Source organism: Musca vetustissima, unplaced genomic scaffold (genome assembly GCF_032173495.1).
Source record: "Musca vetustissima isolate MV318-11 ecotype Yass unplaced genomic scaffold, APGP_CSIRO_Mvet_v1 utg122890, whole genome shotgun sequence".
Lineage (NCBI taxonomy): Eukaryota > Metazoa > Arthropoda > Insecta > Diptera > Muscidae > Musca > Musca vetustissima.
The window spans coordinates 1-19,421 of NW_026876289.1; the positions used below are offsets into that span (position 1 = coordinate 1).

General features: G+C 32.3%; 1 protein-coding gene and 1 long non-coding RNA gene across 2 annotated transcripts; one reads left to right on the forward strand and one right to left on the reverse strand.

Annotated features, from left to right (window-relative positions):
* The first annotated feature begins 12,072 nt into the window (after nt 1-12,072).
* Nucleotides 12,073-12,873, forward strand: LOC133338830 (uncharacterized). The gene is made up of 3 exons (XR_009754637.1): nt 12,073-12,210; nt 12,294-12,385; nt 12,454-12,873. It is a non-coding gene; the product is annotated as an uncharacterized LOC133338830 (long non-coding RNA).
* A 113-nt stretch (nt 12,874-12,986) lies between these two features.
* Nucleotides 12,987-14,588, reverse strand: LOC133338829 (uncharacterized). Its single transcript, XM_061546937.1, has 2 exons — nt 14,255-14,588; nt 12,987-14,182 (listed from the first exon to the last, which is right to left on the reverse strand). The coding sequence occupies exons 1-2, from the start codon at nt 14,552-14,554 to the stop codon at nt 13,370-13,372; spliced, it is 1,113 nt and encodes a 370-aa protein (XP_061402921.1). The 5' UTR covers nt 14,555-14,588; the 3' UTR covers nt 12,987-13,369.
* Nucleotides 14,589-19,421: the final 4,833 nt, after the last annotated feature.

Here is a 19,421-nt window from a genome sequence, read left to right on the forward strand (position 1 = left end):
GTCTTTAAAACTAATCCTTTAATATGGTCCGAAATTGCATATATAATATCAAACGTACTTGTATTGACGAAAATGCGATAGAAAACCCTTATTTCTGATGTTGTGTGCGAGCTTGAGATGTAAACGTACGCCGTTAGAAAATAAAGCCCTATAATTCAAACATTGTGTGGCGTATTAAAACCAAATAGAGCCTTTAGAGGATCAGAATTTCAACCAGACTGATAGCGATGACAATTACCCGGCTATGACTATGTTGCCGAATGTGCCCCATCAAATGCCGAAGCTACTGGGGTTGGGGCACATTCGGCGAATTTGACTTTTTTTACAAAACTGTAAAATTTTTTAACTAATACTATTTTTTTATATCTTTTTGGTACTATTTTTTATAATTAAGTGTCTGAGGACAATAATCAGCCATAAAGTTGTTATATATGTTGAATAAGTACTGAGATATAGAGCTCTAAAAAAAAAGTGCCGAAGGTGCCCCAGTCTCCCCTACATACTATGTTTAAGAACACAAAATTAATACCACTTAACAATATTGTTACGAATATAACTCTAGATTTAAGTTAATTTAGATGAATCCCGTTAATTTAAGAATTTTAATTGTAACGTACATTTCTACTACGCAGTTTATTCGAATAACTTCACAACAACAACTACTGTATAGATTTTTCTACATCCTTCCATTTCCTCTTTCATTTTCTATTTTGTTATTGACGTACAATTCTTGTTAAACGTCATCATTGATGATCGCTTAATTCCTCTTTCTTTGTTACTCCCTCGCCTGTATATGTGTTGTTGTTATTGTTCACTCAATGTAAGTTTGTATGTGTGTGTTGCATTGGTAGATTTTTCGTAATCCAGATGTTACCAGATCGTCTAGAAACTTCTGTAGTGACAGGCAGGGCTCATATAAATAGAGGAATGGCAAGGCAGTTAGTCAGTTGTGAATCAGATCGTGAATTGAAACCGTCGAGTAAAGTAAAGTTGTGTGAATAAAATCATTGTAATAATCGTAATCCGAAAGAACCCGCGTTTTATTTAGTACGAACTGTACTGGGAAATAAAACAACGTCTACACGGGATTAGGTAAAATCCAAGAACGTAACAATATGTTTGAAACAAGTCAAACCCAAATCTTTTAAGATCTCAATATAAAAACCACCTAAAAGAAACTATTTTTTTCTAGTTGTCGGATGAATTCAATGGAGTACATTCAAGTCTTGGAAGACAAATTATTGCATTTCGGGAAAGCAGCAACAATGAAGGACTCGCTTTTCAGCAGGACAACACGTCAGTTCATAAAAGTCACCAGAATGGTTAAAATCAAAAATATTCATACTTCCGACCAGAATCAGATCGAGAACATATGGAGAATTATGTGAAACCATACAGAGTAAATGAATTATTTTTGTTCAATAATATGTGTTTTTGATCCCTTTATTGTGTTAATGGGTCCATTTTATTCGTCAACTAAAATACCAATCGAATTAAAGGTGCGTCATGCAAATTTAGACTCAGAAAGTGAATACCTACAACTACTAAAAAGGAATCATGAATCTATCTCCTTTCCTCTTGCATGTTACAAAATTATGAACAAAGACATAATACATTGTACCACAGTGTGGTTAAGGGCATAAATATCGGAAGGATGAATAAACATTTGGCGAGAGAACAATTCGAGCTTATTACAATCACATTCCCACATTGAAACATGCTGGTGAGATGTTTTTCTGTAACTGGAGTTGGAAACTTCGATGTTGTTGATATTACGACAGCAAAATACTATATAAACAAAATTTGAAACACAGTGCAATCACAATGTAGATCTCGCGCGACTTTACTTTCAGCAGTATTAAGATCCCAAATTGGGATGAAATTCCAAAGATTTTTGTCGTCCAAAAGTTTTTTTTTTTTTTTTCATAAAAATATAAATGTTTTTAAATATGCTTTTTAGATTAAATACTTCGTTAATTTTTATCTTTTATTGGTTATACGAATTTGAATTTTGCATACCGTACTGATAGGTTTCAGGTAGCGTGTCTTTAATCGATTATCTATTCTAAATATAATTAATTTTTTTTGGAATTTGACGAATTTGATAGTTTTATTTAGCGCTAGATGTTTTTAAAATTCCATTGTATAACTGATTGGGTCTTTAAAAATTATTTCAGAGTTTCGTCTGGATCGTGCAATTGAATGAAGATCAACAATTATTGTTTCAAATTCATTTAAAATCGCTGTTAGATAACTCATTATCATTATAAGTTTTTTTTTATTAGTTCTTGCGTTTGAGATTTTAGTGTGCCATTCACTTGGTGCGCAAATGGTAACATTCTGAATAAACGATTGAATTGTACTATGTATTAAGTCCACGGACATCATGGTGTATCCAGGCAAAATAACCATCTAAAACACTTCCACTGACTTCTCTTTGGTCTTTAGGTGTTTTTGTTATTTTTCTGCGCCCAAATTCTTAACGATTGTTGAAAATTTTCTAAATCACTTGTTTTCAAATGATCAACATTAAATTTATATACACATTTTATGTTGCGAAGTTCATTGTAATTTTATTCCGACAGTAATGTGAAGGCACTACTGTAATTATTCAATAAAAGATTCGAACAAAGATACGCTTGTATCATCAGACTTGTTATGTGGAGTTAAGTTTTTATATTTTTAAGGCAAATATTATTTGACTTAATTTTTAATTGCGTTTCTTAAAATCATTTGCTAAATATTCAACTTTATTAATAAAACGCTTTAAACTGTGATTCCTCCTGTCACATTCTCTAAATCGCCTTTAAATATCGATTTTATGAATACAACCAATCGTTATGCCAAATTTGCGATATCCCCCAAACATGTTTATTTATACCATGCTCTCACGGTCTCTTGAACGAATTACGTACACGAAGTAACTTGTTCAGACGATACTTTAGTAATTAACTATAATAGTGTTTCTTCTTCGTTTTATAAAATATAACAATTATCAGCTGCGTTTAGAAAACTTCGTTTTAAATGGGCAATTTGAAGTTACATAAGGAAGTTACATTGAAATCGTTTATTTAAGGATGTTGAAAAACTCCAAGGCGATGGAATATGGAAAGTGAACGAGCCCTTTGTAGGTATGGGACTCCGTGGTTGCACACACATTCCGCAAGAGATAGCTGATGAATTAAAAATATGGATTTATTTACACAGCTGCCGAATTGAAAACAAAAATGCATAACATGACAGTGCGCTATAGGCAAGTAGTAAGTGAAACAGCGTTAAGTTCGCCCGTACCGATCTGTTTTACACTGCAGTATAGGCCTAGAAAAAAATATGATTTAAAATACCGTTATATGGGGGATATACCTAAATGTGAACTGATATAAAAAATATATAATATATATTCATTTCGAAGATATGTTAATTACAACAGGCGGAATGTGCGCGAATTTTTCTACGAATTTTATTAATATGGATCACTTCATATATATGTCATATATAATCTAATTTACATTTTTGTTTTCTTTATATATAGCATATAAAAATTTCTGCTGGCATGTTTATGACCCGTCCGTGTTTACACTACATGGACAAATATCCTTAAAATGCACATGAAGTTTAATCCTCATCGACATTCTCGTAATAGAATGAGTTTTGCGCTGTGAAATTTATGAAATGTAAAATTTCGATAAGATTTATAACACTACTTACAGAAGTGTATTTACTGTGTTACTGGGTGCAGACACAGACAGATAATATAATTGCATTTGTATGCCTTAGTGCGTTGTCAATTCCCTTGCGATTAAGATGACCAAAAAGCACTCTGCGGGATTTGGTCAATGCGTAATTAAAACATCTTTGTTCCCGATTTTGGGTACGGCTTTATTAATGTATTGCTCAATTTAAATGCTAATTGAATCCATGTAAATACACATACATAATTGTCATTGGAGTTAATAAAATCAATTCAGATTTATATATAGATCCCATATATTGTTCTTTATTTACACTTTATTTTGCATTATATACTTATTGAATAGATTCTAGAATGATGTGTCCTGTTCTTGTCCGGTCATGTTTTTTTTTTTAATTTCTTAAAAACAATCGTTCAAACACTTCAGTCGTCAACAAAAATTATGACGAAGAAATCTTCGACATCGTCGTCGTCACACATTGTTACCGAATACCAAAAATGTTTCACTAGTTATCGATAAATGTCGACGACGACATAGGGAATACCAATTTGCAAAAGACGACTCTCTTCGACCTCGTTTTGTGTCGACGACGACATACGGAATAGGGGTGAATATTTCAATTCAAACATCTCAATTTATTGAATATAAAGCTGATATCATAGCAATTGAAACCCCGTCTAAAAAACAATCAGAAAAATTGAGTTGTACATATATAGAAAAATCCGCAAATTCAATGATATATATTTTTAATATGCCAAGAGTTTGTTCAGACAATCCGATTACTGATACCCAACATATAGACAATGTTCCAATTTTAACATCTTAATTTATTGAATATAATGCTGATATAGGAAATATTGTACATAAATCGAAATATCTGGTAGTGATCACTCTGCATTTGCGGAATATAATTTAGATATCATACCAAATTATACAGAAATCGATTTATGTATAACTTTTCAGTGAAATATCGATATCATCTACTAAAATCCTTGACAACATAGACGTCGACGAAAATCAAACCAAAGAAAACTATACAATTGCAAATTTAATTAATAGAGCAATAAATGTAACTAGTTTTGAAAATAGTATGCTAGATGAATATATATGCTTGCGAAAGAAAAATAAGACGAAACCACTTCCAAACAAAGAATTACAAAACAAAGTTGAAGTTGCTTTCTTGAAAAACGTAAAAAATATTTATCAATTCAAGACATATAGGCATTTCACGGGCAGATCAAATCAGTAAATTGGGGGAATACTAAATTATACACTCAGAGTAGAGAGCTAAGACATGTGGGCAACACCCAAGAAGTGTTAACAGCCATAGCTTCAAGGAAGTTGAAGGAGGAAGCCCAACATGAATTATATTAGGATTCAGACAGCTTTATTGATTTGTATAAAATGTATAAAGACAAAAAGTGGAAGAAATACATAGAAGAAGTTGCCATTACCCAAAAACTGTACTTATTTTCGAAAGATAACTTAAACATATTGCATGCAGCTGGCAAGAAAATGTTAAAATTAAGTAGAAATATGTTTTTTATGGATGCAACAGGCAACATGGTGAATAAATTTAAGGACACCTCTAAACGGGTGCAGTTTTACTCCAAAGTTGCACACATCATATATGACGCAAAAAAGAAGGTATTCTTTTTCCAATTGCTGAAGCATTTCTTTGTTGCCATTACTCAACAGATATTCTTAAATTTTTGCTATCCTTAAAAACATATTGCGAAGAACATAGTATTTTTTGGCTATTGCTCTGATTGCAGCATTGCCCAAATGAATGTAATTATTCAGGCTTGCAACGCGGAATATAATATTGTTTCAATGTCTGACTATATTTCATCATGTTACAAAGAATGCAAAGGTAATATTCCACGTAAATTTGTCGTAATACAGATATGCTGTGTACATATTTATAGAAATATGATTAAGGATGTGAAGGAATTGACGAAAGACGAAAGCGTGATGTGTTTTTTAAATGGCAAATGTATTTTGCTTAAACATCAGCAATATTAAACAGCTCATTGTTTGGATAAAACTCTTTCTTATTATTATTCGTTCGCCCACGCGAAGCAATGCTGTTTCCAAAGCCTTTAGAAAGTTATGACAGATTTCTCTCAGAGAAGATGACGTAACATCCTTAACAGATAAATTTAAGCATAAGAAGGGGGGAGGGGAATAGGAGGAGTTCGACGTGCCATCTAACAACGTAGATTGTATTTATTCTAAAAGTACATTATATAAAAGATCTAACTCCATCTACTGTTCCATAAAAAGAAACAAAATCTATGAAGGCGGAAAGAATACTTATTACTGTGAAATATTTGCGTGTATGCTACTTAAGAAATACTCTCCACTCCAATATTGTTGGGAAATTCATCGACGAGACTAATACCATAATTTAAAATAGTCTTATTGAGTTCTATTTTAACTTATTGAAAACCCACATTTTGACATCAGAATACGTGAAAGATGTGGTGGTGACGTTACCTAAACGTTAAATATAAATGCCATGGAGCAATACGACACACTTCTTTCAAACTATCGAAATCTTCCACGAAGAAATAAGAGAATCAGACATTTTGTTATGCTAAAATTCAGTAATATTTACGGAACTTTAAAATCTAACAAAATCGTAGATGCAATGATTACTTACAACTTTAGAACGTCGTGGTTGACATGTTTATCCAAGTTTTAGTTGTTTTGCATAATGCAGAATGGCGACCTCAATTGGAGATGCAAGTCAAATATAGGGCATATATCAAAAAATACTATTAGAAACTGCAGATGATATGAACAGCTTTGGTTTACATTCTGGAGTTAATTGCGCAAACAATAACATAACATACTTTACCTGCGAACGACCTTCATGTGAAGGCTGTTTTGATTATATATAACTAGCATATGCCCGCTACTTCGTTAGCGAATGTGGGTAATATTTAAACATGTATTAACATATTATTTTATTTTCACAGAAAGTAGTACAAATTTTCACAGTAGTAAAAATTTCTAAAACTTTCTACATACCCCAACGTGATCCTAAATCTAAATTTTAGAATTCCAACTCTATCGGTTCACTCACAATTTAAATTGTACCAAATTTAGTACACATTAGTAAAAATTTCTAAAACTTTCTTACATATCTCAATCTTTTACCTCAACAGTGATCCTGACTCCAAGTTTCATGGTTCTATCGCTATTGGTTCACCTAAAATTCAAATTGTACCAAATTTAGTATCCATAAGTATTAATTTCTTAAACTGAACCCTGACTTCAATCCCACACCCCTATAGCGATCCTGACTCCAAATTTCATTGTTCTTGCTCTATCGGTTCACCCACATCCAAACTGTACCGATTATAGTATGATTAAGTACTTTTCGTACACATAAGTTCGTCAAATACAAATGATATCATATTTAGTACTTTTCGTACCGTTCTAGTACAAATTTCCAAAAACCCAGCCTTATCTGTCACCTTTGTACCAAGGGTGACCCTCACCCAAATTTTCAAGATTCTAGCTTCAGCCGTTTCGTCTGGTGATGAATCGTTAAATCAGTCAGTAAATATAGAAGGGTAGTATTCAATGGGGGCGATGTCCATAGATGCCTTTACAAAAATAGAATTATTAATATACAAATGTATATAAATGCTTCCAGCGAAGCTTTAAAAATTCTACCTTTATTATATCATTATTTTTTGATATTACAAAAATATCAAACAAATGTATCTTAAATAAATTAGTTTTGTACATAAATATATATTTAATAAAAAGGCGTAGTATATGCCGTTTTCTAATTGTGTATATATATGACATATACTGCACTTAAATCCAATTTCATAAATTATTTTTTATAAACCCACTAGCGGACCCGGCAAACGTTGTTTTCCGTATCAAAATTGCATCAATTTAGGTTTGGTAAAAAATTAACAAATTCATGAAAAATGTATTTCAGAAAATATTTACCATTAATTTATGTCAAATTTCCGCAATAAAAAAATACAAATATTATTTTCCTCACGACACACAGATGGTTTGGATTAATTTAAAAAAAATAAGTATCGTTAAATTTTTTTGCATCCGGTTACAGTATATAAAATTATGCATCACTTGTCGTTAAAATAAATGTCAAAAGTGGTCTGGTGTTTTTGTAGTGAAATTGCAAAGACAAACTTCATAGAAATTTTTGTGCCAACAAAGGCTGCAAAAAGTGAAAACGTTCCCGTTGAAAATTTTATTTATTCAGTTTGGCAGTTCATTTGTGATACCGTTTGAATGTTGTTTTTGCAAAATAGTCAGGCTGAATCCCAGTTTGTTGTTAACAAAAAAAAAAAAAAAAAAAAACAAATAAACCCCCAACACTACAGAAGTTGTAGACGCAGGCACGGTTAAACTGTTTGGTTTATTGCTGTATACTAGCAACACCAACAAATTCGTTGTGTGTATTTGTCGCGATGTGACAACACACAACAGTGGGAAAGGTACAGTATTATTTGTAAATGCTTTGTTAACCTCAAAGTAAGGCACCAGCGAAATTCTCATGCAGTTTAATTCGTTGATCAGCTAAGTAATTCGCTTTGTTACAAGAGACATTTGGGTATGAAAGGTTTTTTGTGTAGAAGCAATAGCTTCTGGGGAGAATATGGGAACAGATGAGGATCAGTGGCATAATCCGAAACTATAGCCTTCCTTGCCTTACCCCTCGGTAAACAATGCCATACATTTCCACTAATAAATAGTTGTTTTTTATAAAAAAAACAAACTGGGACTCAGCCTGACTATTTTGAAAAAAAAAACAATTTTATTATCTTCTTAAAGTATTGTAAAAGTTAAACATTTTTCAATGGAACCATGAAGTTCGGGTTATTTTGCAATTACTTCGTTAACATTTGAGTATCAAATTGTGTGTGGAAGTGATTTAGTTATTTATATTGAAAATGCCAGAAAATAATATTTTTATATTTTAAATGGATAGTTATTATTCGTCCACATTCGTATCAATAATTTTTAGTTTATATTAACACTAGAACGCCGAAGGCAGTCATTTTGACCGCTTTCCAATTTCAAGTAAAAAAACAACTGTGCATTTAATGACACTTTTTTTTAAAATTTGGTGACTTTTTGTATCTCATAGAATTACGTTTATTATAAAAAAATCACCAAATTTAAAATAAAAGTGTCATTAAATGCACAGTTGCTTTTGTACTTGAAATTGGAAAGCGGTCAGAATGACCGCCTTCGGCGTTCTAGTGTTAAAGAAGACATATATCTGTGTTATATAGCAAAATTTTACGCTGCCCTTTTGTGCCTTTTAGAAGCCATGCATTGTTTAATACAAGTGTTGCAGCAGTCAAATTAGCTAAAAGTCACATTGATCTCCCGACTGGTGCTGTTGTTGTGTTTTCTTGTTTTTCATGTTATTTTTTCTAATTATTTGTGCCCTTCTTTTCCATATATTATTGCTGTTATTTTTGTTTCTTTTAATAATATTCTTTGTTACAATAATATTTTGTTGTTATTTGTTTTAATAATATTCTTTGTTTTGGCAAATAGTGATTGTGTTGCGCAGTTTCAAGTAATCGGGTAAAAGGGATTTTTTAAAGGGGTTTTTTATTAGCATTTTTTATAGATACAAGTGCGAAAGTTGTTTTTTATAATCGTCGAAGCTTATATTGAATTCAAGCGCTCAAACAATGAATGACAAGATGACATTTTTAGCTAAAGAAATCGAAAAACTCACCAAAACGCTAAACAAATCTGCCAAAATGACAAAAAAGTGTTAAATTAATAAGGACAAATTTCAAATATATGCACACAATACAGGACGACTTTTTTGAAACGTATCCTTGGTATAATATAATTACCACTTTGCACAAGTTTTTTATTCACAGACCCGGAATTGTGTCAAATGCTCTTACATATTGAGCAGTTATCAGAAGTTGCTGATGCTGCGGATGATGAATATGATGTGGATAATTAACTTTAAGATGTATAAAATTCAATGTTTAAGTTCCCATATTGTACTCCTTGCACTATATAACTACACTGATATTTGGCATTACTTAATACAATTATACTCAGATATACCTAGAAAACATTTTTAATTATTTTAATGGTATAAGCTGAAAAATAAAGAAAAAATTATCCTAACATAGCTTCCCTGATTTGATCCAAGAAAACATGCTACTCTAACCCACTGTTCGACGGTAAACTATGATTTACTGATACTCCAATATATTAAGTAATATGGTTATTGTTAAATATAAAATTATGTCAGTATGTGTGTTATTCCAGTTTATCAATTGGTCGAACTTATTCCACCAAACATTTTTCAGGAGAAGGTCAAGTTTTGATCTAACTACTCTCACCTTAAAAGATAATTTAGTATGGATGGCGTAATTACTATTCCTATTTTGATCACATACGATTCATAAATCCTTTGAATCATCAAAATTTGTGCACACGTTCTCGAGTTATCGTAACACAACATTCGATTACTTTAATCTCTCAACTTTTTTTGTTTTTCTCATAATTTTCTTTGGTAAAACTCTTCCCACTGCAATTAAAATCAACCGTAGGAAAATATTTTTCACATCATGAAAAATATATATTTGAGGAACAATAAAGGCACATATAAGTTAGACACTTTGATCATCTAATGCGCAATAGTCTTCACGTTAGAGCTGTAAAAAAATCAATGACAATATAGATATTATTGATCGCCTAAAATACGTATTTTTGACAAAAAATTAATTTAACAAATATGTAGTTATAATGCTGTCGACAGTAAATACGCATTGACCGTTAAAAGTATTATCCAAAACAGGAAAAAGTCGCTTTAACTAAAGTCAAAAATATACATACCTTCCATTTTGTATTTGTCGATTCGGCATTAGCTTTTTGAATCAATAGTGCTGCGCCCTAATGGTTTTATTAATAAATTGTTTCTTTTTAATATGGTGTTTGTTTCTTCTTTATATTTCTGCAAAATTTCAACACACAAAATCTGCCATTTTCATTCCCAAATAGTGGTGGAAAATTACCGATAATATCGATAGTTTGAAATGAAATATCGAAACTATCTAATGTTTGGAATATCGATGTTTTTACAGCTCTACTTCACGTAGGATTCGAATTTAGATATATATATATATATATATATTTATATAAGGAAAGTTTTAATAATACCTTCCATAGCTAGTATATCCTAAACATAACAACATATGTATTGAAAATTTTTCACAAATATATGGTCTGTTCCAGTACTTTTTTAATAGTAAAGCTAGTAAAAAGGAGACATTTGAAAAAAGGAGACATTTCAAAATCGCTCCCAGAGTACAAAATAGTTTGAACTTTTCAACGCAAATCTAGTAAATATGCTAAAATTATATTGCAATACTTCAAAATCAACATAACAGCCAATCAGAAGTAGGCATTCCTGCTTACCATTTTTACTCGTTCAAATTTCTCGAGTAAAAAGTTTAAAAGATAACGCCATTTTGTTTTGTGTTCTCTTAAATTTGGCTAAAAGTTTTACTAGTTTTGTGGGTTGAGGAACGGATTTCGAGTAAAATGTTGCAAAACTTGTAAAATTAGTAGATTATTTTAGGTTTTGGAAAGGAACTATAGCTGGTTTCGGTTCCTATTTAGAATACGTTCAAGTTTCAGCAAATGATTCAGGTATCGTGTGGGTATATGTCATGTGTTGGTTTTATATCATACAGAAATTGGCTTGCCATTATTGTGCGTTTTTAAGCCTTTTGTCCATATGTTGCATAGTAGTAGTAACAAATACCCTACAAATTGCATTTAATTCGGTATTTCAAGTAGGGTTAGGAACTTCTCTGTAAATTGTCGGTATAGTAACACTTTATGGTATATGTCCCAGCCGTTCCTGAAAAATTTGTTTTCAAAATCTTTCGCGTATTTTTCTCAAAATTTTATTTGTGAAATATCAATGCCGCCTTGGGTTTGAATAAATAATTGACATGATGAAAATGTAGTTAAGCTCTGATTATAAAAATGTGATTTTGACATTTTGACGTTAAAGGATGTTAAAAAGGTCACACGAGAGGATTTCACTTTGTCTGAACCCTCGTTCGGCATTGAAGTGTTCGGAGAGGTTTTTTCCCACTGTAACTGCTGACGTTGTGCCATGGTTTTAAACACCTCGGAAATAATAGGCATGTCAAATGCGCCTTTATAGTCAAAACATAGGTGAAATGTGTCGATGGGTTTTACGTGGGTCTTTTGAAAGATTTGCCAGGCCTGAAGCCGCATTGGTATGACACAATAATGTCATTAACCATTGGCTTCAGTCGTTCACCCAGTACGCTGGATAGTACTTTTTGTGCGATGGGAAGGAGACTTAAGGCGGGATCACATGATTGCCGCAATGCGCCAATTATTGGTGCATTTTATATGCCAATCGTGTGATTGCACAATTTATTGTCCAATGCGACAATCAAAAATAAATTGTGCTGATTTGCGGCAATCAAATACAACTCTGGTACGACAATCGTGTGAACTGTTAATAGACAACCTTGCGCAAATTTAAAGTTGAAAAATGCGTCAATATTTATTGTTTTCTAGTGCGTCAATCAAAGAAGACAATACGCGTCAATAACCTGATTTTTTTTAAATAATATTTTTTCTTGTGTTTGTACCGTCAACATTTCTTTGTCGTAAGTAAAGTAAAGTTAATTTAAATTGTTGTATTTGCTATAATTATGTTCATATTATGTATTTGCAGCTTTAATATGGAATTCGGTGATTGCATTGTATACGAAAATTCAGCTGAGCTTGAGTTCTTTTCCCCCGATCAGCAACCAGAAACACCTGTGCCGAAAAAAAGAAAAAAACCAAGTGTAATTTGTTCCTGGACCTACACTGCAATACAGGAGCTGATACAAGCTGTGGAACAGCATCCATGTGTTTGGCAGTATTCATCCACCGAGTACAAAGATAGGAATAAACGGGAGCAGGCATGGCGGGAAATTGAAAAAATGTGTACAGGGCACACGGTGGAAGACTGCAAGGCCAAATGGTGCAACATTAAAACGGCCTTTCAAAATGTAAAAAAAAAAACTAAAATCAAAATCTGGTCAGGGAGCCGAAAATACCATACCACATTGGCCGCATTGGTCTGCAATGCAATTTTACAACGACCACTCTGTGTCAAAAATGTCAAGTACAGTGTCAACATTAGATTTGGACGACTCTGGAAGTACTTCACAACATGCCGCTGCTGAGATTGTAAAGGTAGACAAAAGTGACATTTTGCAGCGTGCAGTTAAGTGTTTAGATGCGGAGGAAGATAATTGGCACGCGATTGGGATGTATTTGGCATCACAAATGCGAGAAATTGCCAAGAAAAACAAGAAGGCTGCGAACAAACTGCATTTCCAGCTTGTCAAAGTCGTAATGGATGCAGCTTTGGAAGCTGAAGAAGATGATTAAGCCTTGATAAATTTTTTGCGTTATATTTCATTTTTTAAATTGAATTTTTATAGTATGTATATGTAAGTTTTTGTTTTGTTATTTTGTTTGCAATATTGAAGTACCTTCCTAGTCCGTATTTTTTTAGATACTAAAAATGAATTAAATAAAACTAGTAAATTTTCTGATTTTAAATTAAAGTTTAAATTTTATTTGATATATAAAATTATTTATATATTTTTATATTGCCAGCTCAATTCTCCAATAGGAGACATGAAATACTTTTCCATTTCATCCCGAACAGCCTTTGCTTCACTTGTTATATAAGAACTTGGAACATTTTCTGTTCCACTCACAGCATCTAGTGGGAAGTCATTTCGCCATGTACCAGGAATTAAAGCACCGTCCTCATCGTAGCGATCAACAAGCAACGACGTTGTATAATTTAAATTTTTTTTTAACAAAAAATTGTGTAATGCACAGCAAGCTAGAGTTGTAGAGGTTGTTTTCTCTGCATTAAGCTTGGAAGGGCGTGAAAAAATTTGAAATCGCTTGACCATTATGCCAAATGCATTTTCTACAACACGTCGTGCTCTCGATAGCCTGTAGTTAAATATTCTCTGCCCTGCAGATAAACTTTTACCAGGATATGGCTTCAGCAAATGTTTCTGCATGCGGAAAGCATCATCCGCAACCAAAACAAATGGAACATTTGCTTGACGACCTGGCAATGGTTTTGGAAGTGGCAAATTTAGCTCATTATTGTTTAAAGCACGTTGAAAAGTACAGTCTCCAAAGACTCCACCATCCGACACACGACCATTACAGCCAACATCAACGTATAAAAAGTTGTATTCGGCATCAACAACTGCCATTAGCACTATACTATGTGTACCTTTATAGTTATAGAAGGTGCTTCCTGAATTAGGTGGTGCTATAATTTGCACATGTTTGCCGTCAACCGCCCCTATGCAGTTCGGGAAGTTCCATAGTTTGTTAAATTTGAAAGCAACGACATTCCATTCTTCCTGCGTGGATGGTATCTACATACATATCAAAAGAAATAATAAGTCAATTAAAAAGCATAAATATGTGTGTATTTAGATTTTTCATACCTTTATGTATGCACCTTTTAACGCTTTATAAATAGCATCACAAACAATTGGTACGAAAAGTGATATGGTATTTGGGGCAACACGGAAGAAGACCGAAAGACTTTTATAACTGTCACCAGATGCAAGAAATCGAAGTGTCACAGCTAAGCGTATTTGTTCGGGAATAGCCTTTCGCATGTTTGTGTCTTGTTTTTTAATATATGGTGACACTAGTTGCAACAATTCGATAAACGTTTCGTCATCCATCCGGATAAAATTTTTAAACAAAAACTTTTGGTTTTCGATTTCCCGGAATTCCATTAATGTTTTGTCATATGCACAATCAGTGCTTCTTTTTGTGAGCCACTCTCTGACCCACGTACTTCTATTTACTTTTTTTTCTTTTCTTTCCTTTCATTTTTCTCATCGTCAAATGCACACACCATAATTATAGCTGCTGCAATTTTCTTTTTTTTTAAAGAACACATCTTAATAAAACAAATTTTTAAATGCTTTAACATTTTTAATAAACAAACTTTGACACATAGCAGCTGCTTCTGATATTTGCCGTGTAGTAGAACAATCGTGTGACTGAAGTTGGACAATAATTGTCACTTGATGGTTTTGAGACAATATGCGGCAATCAAATTTATGAAAAGTTGGACAATCATGTGACCGCAGAGAATTTGATTGTGACAATTTATTTATTGTAGTAAAACTTTGGACAATAAAAATTGGTTTAAATTGGCGCATTGCGACAATCATGTGATCCCACCTTTATTCATAGTTGGCACTATTGTCCTGTCTCGTTTTTGTGCACGGGACACAGGATACTGAGGTTTATATCATTGACCAGCATCTGACCACCGCCTTGAATACTTCGGCTGGTAACCCACCCGCACATGCTGCTTTATTATTTTTCAGCCAATTGATTGCTATTCTGACCTCACCATAGTGTGAAGGGTACATTAATTTCACTCATTTCCGATCATATATATATATATATATATATATATATGAGACAGTCATGTCCGTCCGCTGTTTTTCGAAGGGATTGAGGTAGTTAGCTGAAATGTTGCATAGACTTATCTTTTGTCTGCAGACAGGTCAAGATCGAATATGGGCTATATTAGCAGCAAGTAAGCGTATGGAAGTACGGAAGCATACAATATTGTAAAATATATACTGTATATGATACAGTGACCCAATAGCATCGTACAAAAATGATCCCCAAACAATGATGCTACCACCGCAATTCTTCACGGTGTCAAAGGTGTACTTTCGGTTGTATTCCAAATTCCATATGGAGACTTCTATCTGAATTATATACATTGATTTTGTCTCTCCTCTTCCCAAGGGTTCAGTATGCGAGGAATAGTAAACCCAAGGTTAAAATTGAGCATTTTATAGATTCAATGCCTCGTAGGCTACCGTAACAAAAATGATTAATAGTGAAATTTGCTTATTTATAAGAAGAAATCAAAATGTTGTTTTAGTTTTGACCGAGCAAAAATTGGGTCAAGTTAAGTTTCCATAGAATATATTTTTATTTCAATATAAATATTGCGTTTTTTAATAAATAATTTAAATATATATATATATATTTCTAAAAAAAGTTACAGGTCATTTATTTTAGTTGATTTAGTTTTGTCCACCAATGTATATATGAAATACATACCTCCCCATCCATGATCAGTTTCTTTCGACTCAAACAATTAATTTGATATTACAAATGTTACTATAAATTGATATTTCCTCACATACTGCAAATACAGCGACGAGCAAAAATGAGTACATGTTTGACCATTGGACACTTTTTACGTCATAAAAATAAAAATATAAAAGCAATTCAAATTCAAAAATGTTGGTTGTATTTTATATCTAACAAATCTACCTAAAGTTAAAGAATTTAACTTTTTAATTTCTAAGAAAAAAAAGACAAGTAAATCAACTCCAATGTACTCACTTTTGCACTATTGAACAAATTTGCAAAATTCGAATTTTTTTATTACTTATACTGTAGTTTTATATTTTGAATGTGTCATTTATGCAATTGGGCATATTTTTAAACAATTTTAGTACAATTTCATTGGAAATATTCTTCCAATCACCTCAGATCCAATGCGAACTTTGTCTAAATTATAAGGGGCTGATTGGTACTGTCCCACCTCTCTCTTTACGATTGGCCTTAAATTATCGTTCGGATTGATGTCGAAACTTTGTGCTGACCAGTGTATTAATTTAAAATTTTACTCACGAAGATATTCTCTCACGAATTTTTATGTGTGTTTTTGATCACCGTCCTGCACATAATAACTTCTTCTACAGGATAGGCGTGCTTAGCTACATAAACTGACTGATATGACCCTACAATGTTCTAAATAGACTTCTTTCATTATTATATTGTCATCGGTCCAGGATTCACAAGTTAAAGGCTATGCATACTATGGCAATTCCTCAACCGTGCTTCACATTGGGCCTTTGAATTAGTTTTCATCACCAATAATACTTATCGTCGGATTGAAAACGGTCACACGTTTCCAGTCGACCACAGTTCAACTTTTGGTCTAGTTGAAAAGCGTTTACCCTTATTTTGTAGTTTTTTCCTATAATACAGGTTTTTAGTTTTTTTAATGCTGCTATATCCAATGTCGGGTAGGGCTATTCATGCCGTTCAATGACTAACAGGTTTGACGAGTACTTACGAAGCATATTTTGGTGTTAAAACATATTAAATTACATTTCCCTTATCATTAGACGTGGGTCCACACAACTTATAAGCGGTGTACGACCTCTATTTTGAGGTTTGGGAACAACGGAACACCGTTTTTCTTACCCATATGACCAATAATTGGCACAATTTATGTCCCTTTACAATTTCCAGGGTAGAACTGCTTTTTCACTCAAAATCCGAATGGCCTCTTCAGTGGTTATTATATTTTTTTCTTCTTGATTTAGTATTATTAGTTATTTATTTGATTTATTTTGTTCCAAACTTTGTAAAAACTTATTTCTTAAAAAAACTAATGAGAACCAAAAATTATTAAAAAACGTGATTTTACATTCCTTTTTTGCACATTATTAAACAAATGCAGACGTGCAAAAGTGAGTACATTGGGGTTGATCTCGTTTTCTTTTTGAATTTGCTTTTTAGTTTTATTTTTATGTCGTAAAAAGTGTACAAAATGCAAACATGTACTCGTTTCTGCTCGCCACTGTATATACGCGAATTTCTTCCTCGAAGCCTTTCGAAGTGTCCTTTAACAAAATGTTTAACTATTGAGTTTTTATTTCGGATTTTTTTATTTTTATAAGTATTTGTTGGTCTCTTGTTATTCCATCAATTTCAGTCCCATTGGCATCTTTATATTTTATACAAAAGCTGACTTTCCTAATTTTAGGTTTGCAGTAGGAATCATAGCATTTGATTTAATTAAATTAAATATATTTCTAAAGCTGAACACTGTTCTCAAGATTTAACCATGGTTATTACAACTTATATTTATACGTTTTAGAGGCTTCAAAATATTTATAAATATAAATTATTTAGCAATTTTTTCCACTGAATAAATAATCTGCGTACATTTCGAATGAAGTTATTTTAATTTGAATTTTGAAAGCTGAATACTGTCAAAGGCAAATTTATGAAAAAAATGGAAACATATGACTTCATGAGACTACCTTGTATAATTATGCCATGAAATAGGGGCTAAATCAGTGCACATAGAGATACCAATTTCACAATAGGATATTATTCCTTTTCACACCCATTGTAAATACGGACCTGACAACGGATATATGATACAGTCATATGCAATGATATTGATTTATTATGCGCTACACAACTTTGTTATAAGTTTATGTGGCCTCAAGAGCTTGTAATACCACGAAATATTGGTGCTAAACCCACGTAGTCCATTATATATTTATATTTACAAAGTACAGACCACAGTCTTGTCGATTGGTCCCGTTCCACATTCTTGTCGATTGGTTCATAATAGTGTGTGATCGCTCTAGATAAAACAAAGCGAATCGATTATTGATTAAAAATCTTCCTGAAAATGCAAACAAATATGAGTTATATACTAATATTAATCGAACAACAATTTCAAAGTTAATAGTTTATTTATAAATTTATTTTTAAAATACCATAATTTTGTTCGGATATTTGCATTTTTAGCCTTTTGATCAAATAACGCACGTGAAAATGTATACGACTTTTGAAAAAAAATTCTTTTACTTTAGATGACAGGTCAACATCACTACATTCTCTGATGAGTCTTTGTTTGAATCTTGGACAATTACTTATTGTGATACCATTTAGTTTGTTAAAAACAATTTCCATTTGTTTTATTCCCGTAAAAATGCTCAGAATGTTATTTACTGAAGCTTTCGAAATTTGACCAACCCATGTGAACAAATTTTCACGACATTGGTATTGTTCAAGATTAAGTTTTTGGATCATATATCCCAATATATATTCCAATGCATCTTCTTGAAGAACACCAATGTCATTAAAATTAGCTTTAATCTTGTCTGAGTTGTGAATCTATACCAAATCTTCATTTTCATCGTTTTCAATCGTTAGTACAACAAATGTATGGTCGTTCAAAGTAGTATCTCTGGAATTTATCCAATCCCTTGAAATTTTCTATTACGTGTGCTACAAACCAAGACAAAAGCATTAAACATTTTATATTATAATTAATTATATACAAAAATATTGCCCAATATATATTTCCTAATGCGAAACTTAAAGTCTTGAGTTGATGTGTGGTCATTTAGACCACCCGTACTTCTTATTGCTCAAAAAATGTTCAAGCAAATCTTCTTCTTCTATTTTTGAAAGTAATCGTATAGCATACGCAATACAATATTGGATATAAGCACGCCCTTCTGGAAAATTTTTGATTTTTTATGTGGCACAATTGGTTTGGACATAATTTTAACGTATGAGAGAACATACGACAGCAAAACATCGCACCGATCTAAATAGAGTTTGGCGTATGTGAGTTTTTATTAATATCGGTTCAGATTTAGGAGATTCTCTCCGTACGGAAACAAAACAATTATGTCAATGTTGATCTAATGATGCTGCGTCACATACAACCAAAATCATTACACAAGACAATTGGTTTGCTTATAATATAATGTGTTTACAAAGTACTTTAATTAAGTAAAGTTTATA

Excerpts from the sequence above, each read along its gene's own strand:
- LOC133338829 (XM_061546937.1), bottom strand. The coding sequence starts at position 14,554 with ATGGAATTCCGGGAAATCGAAAACCAAAAGTTTTTGTTTAAAAATTTT. Across the intron at positions 14,183-14,254 it reads TAAAAGGTGCATACATAAAG|ATACCATCCACGCAGGAAGA; the intron begins GTATGAAAAATC and ends ATATGTATGTAG.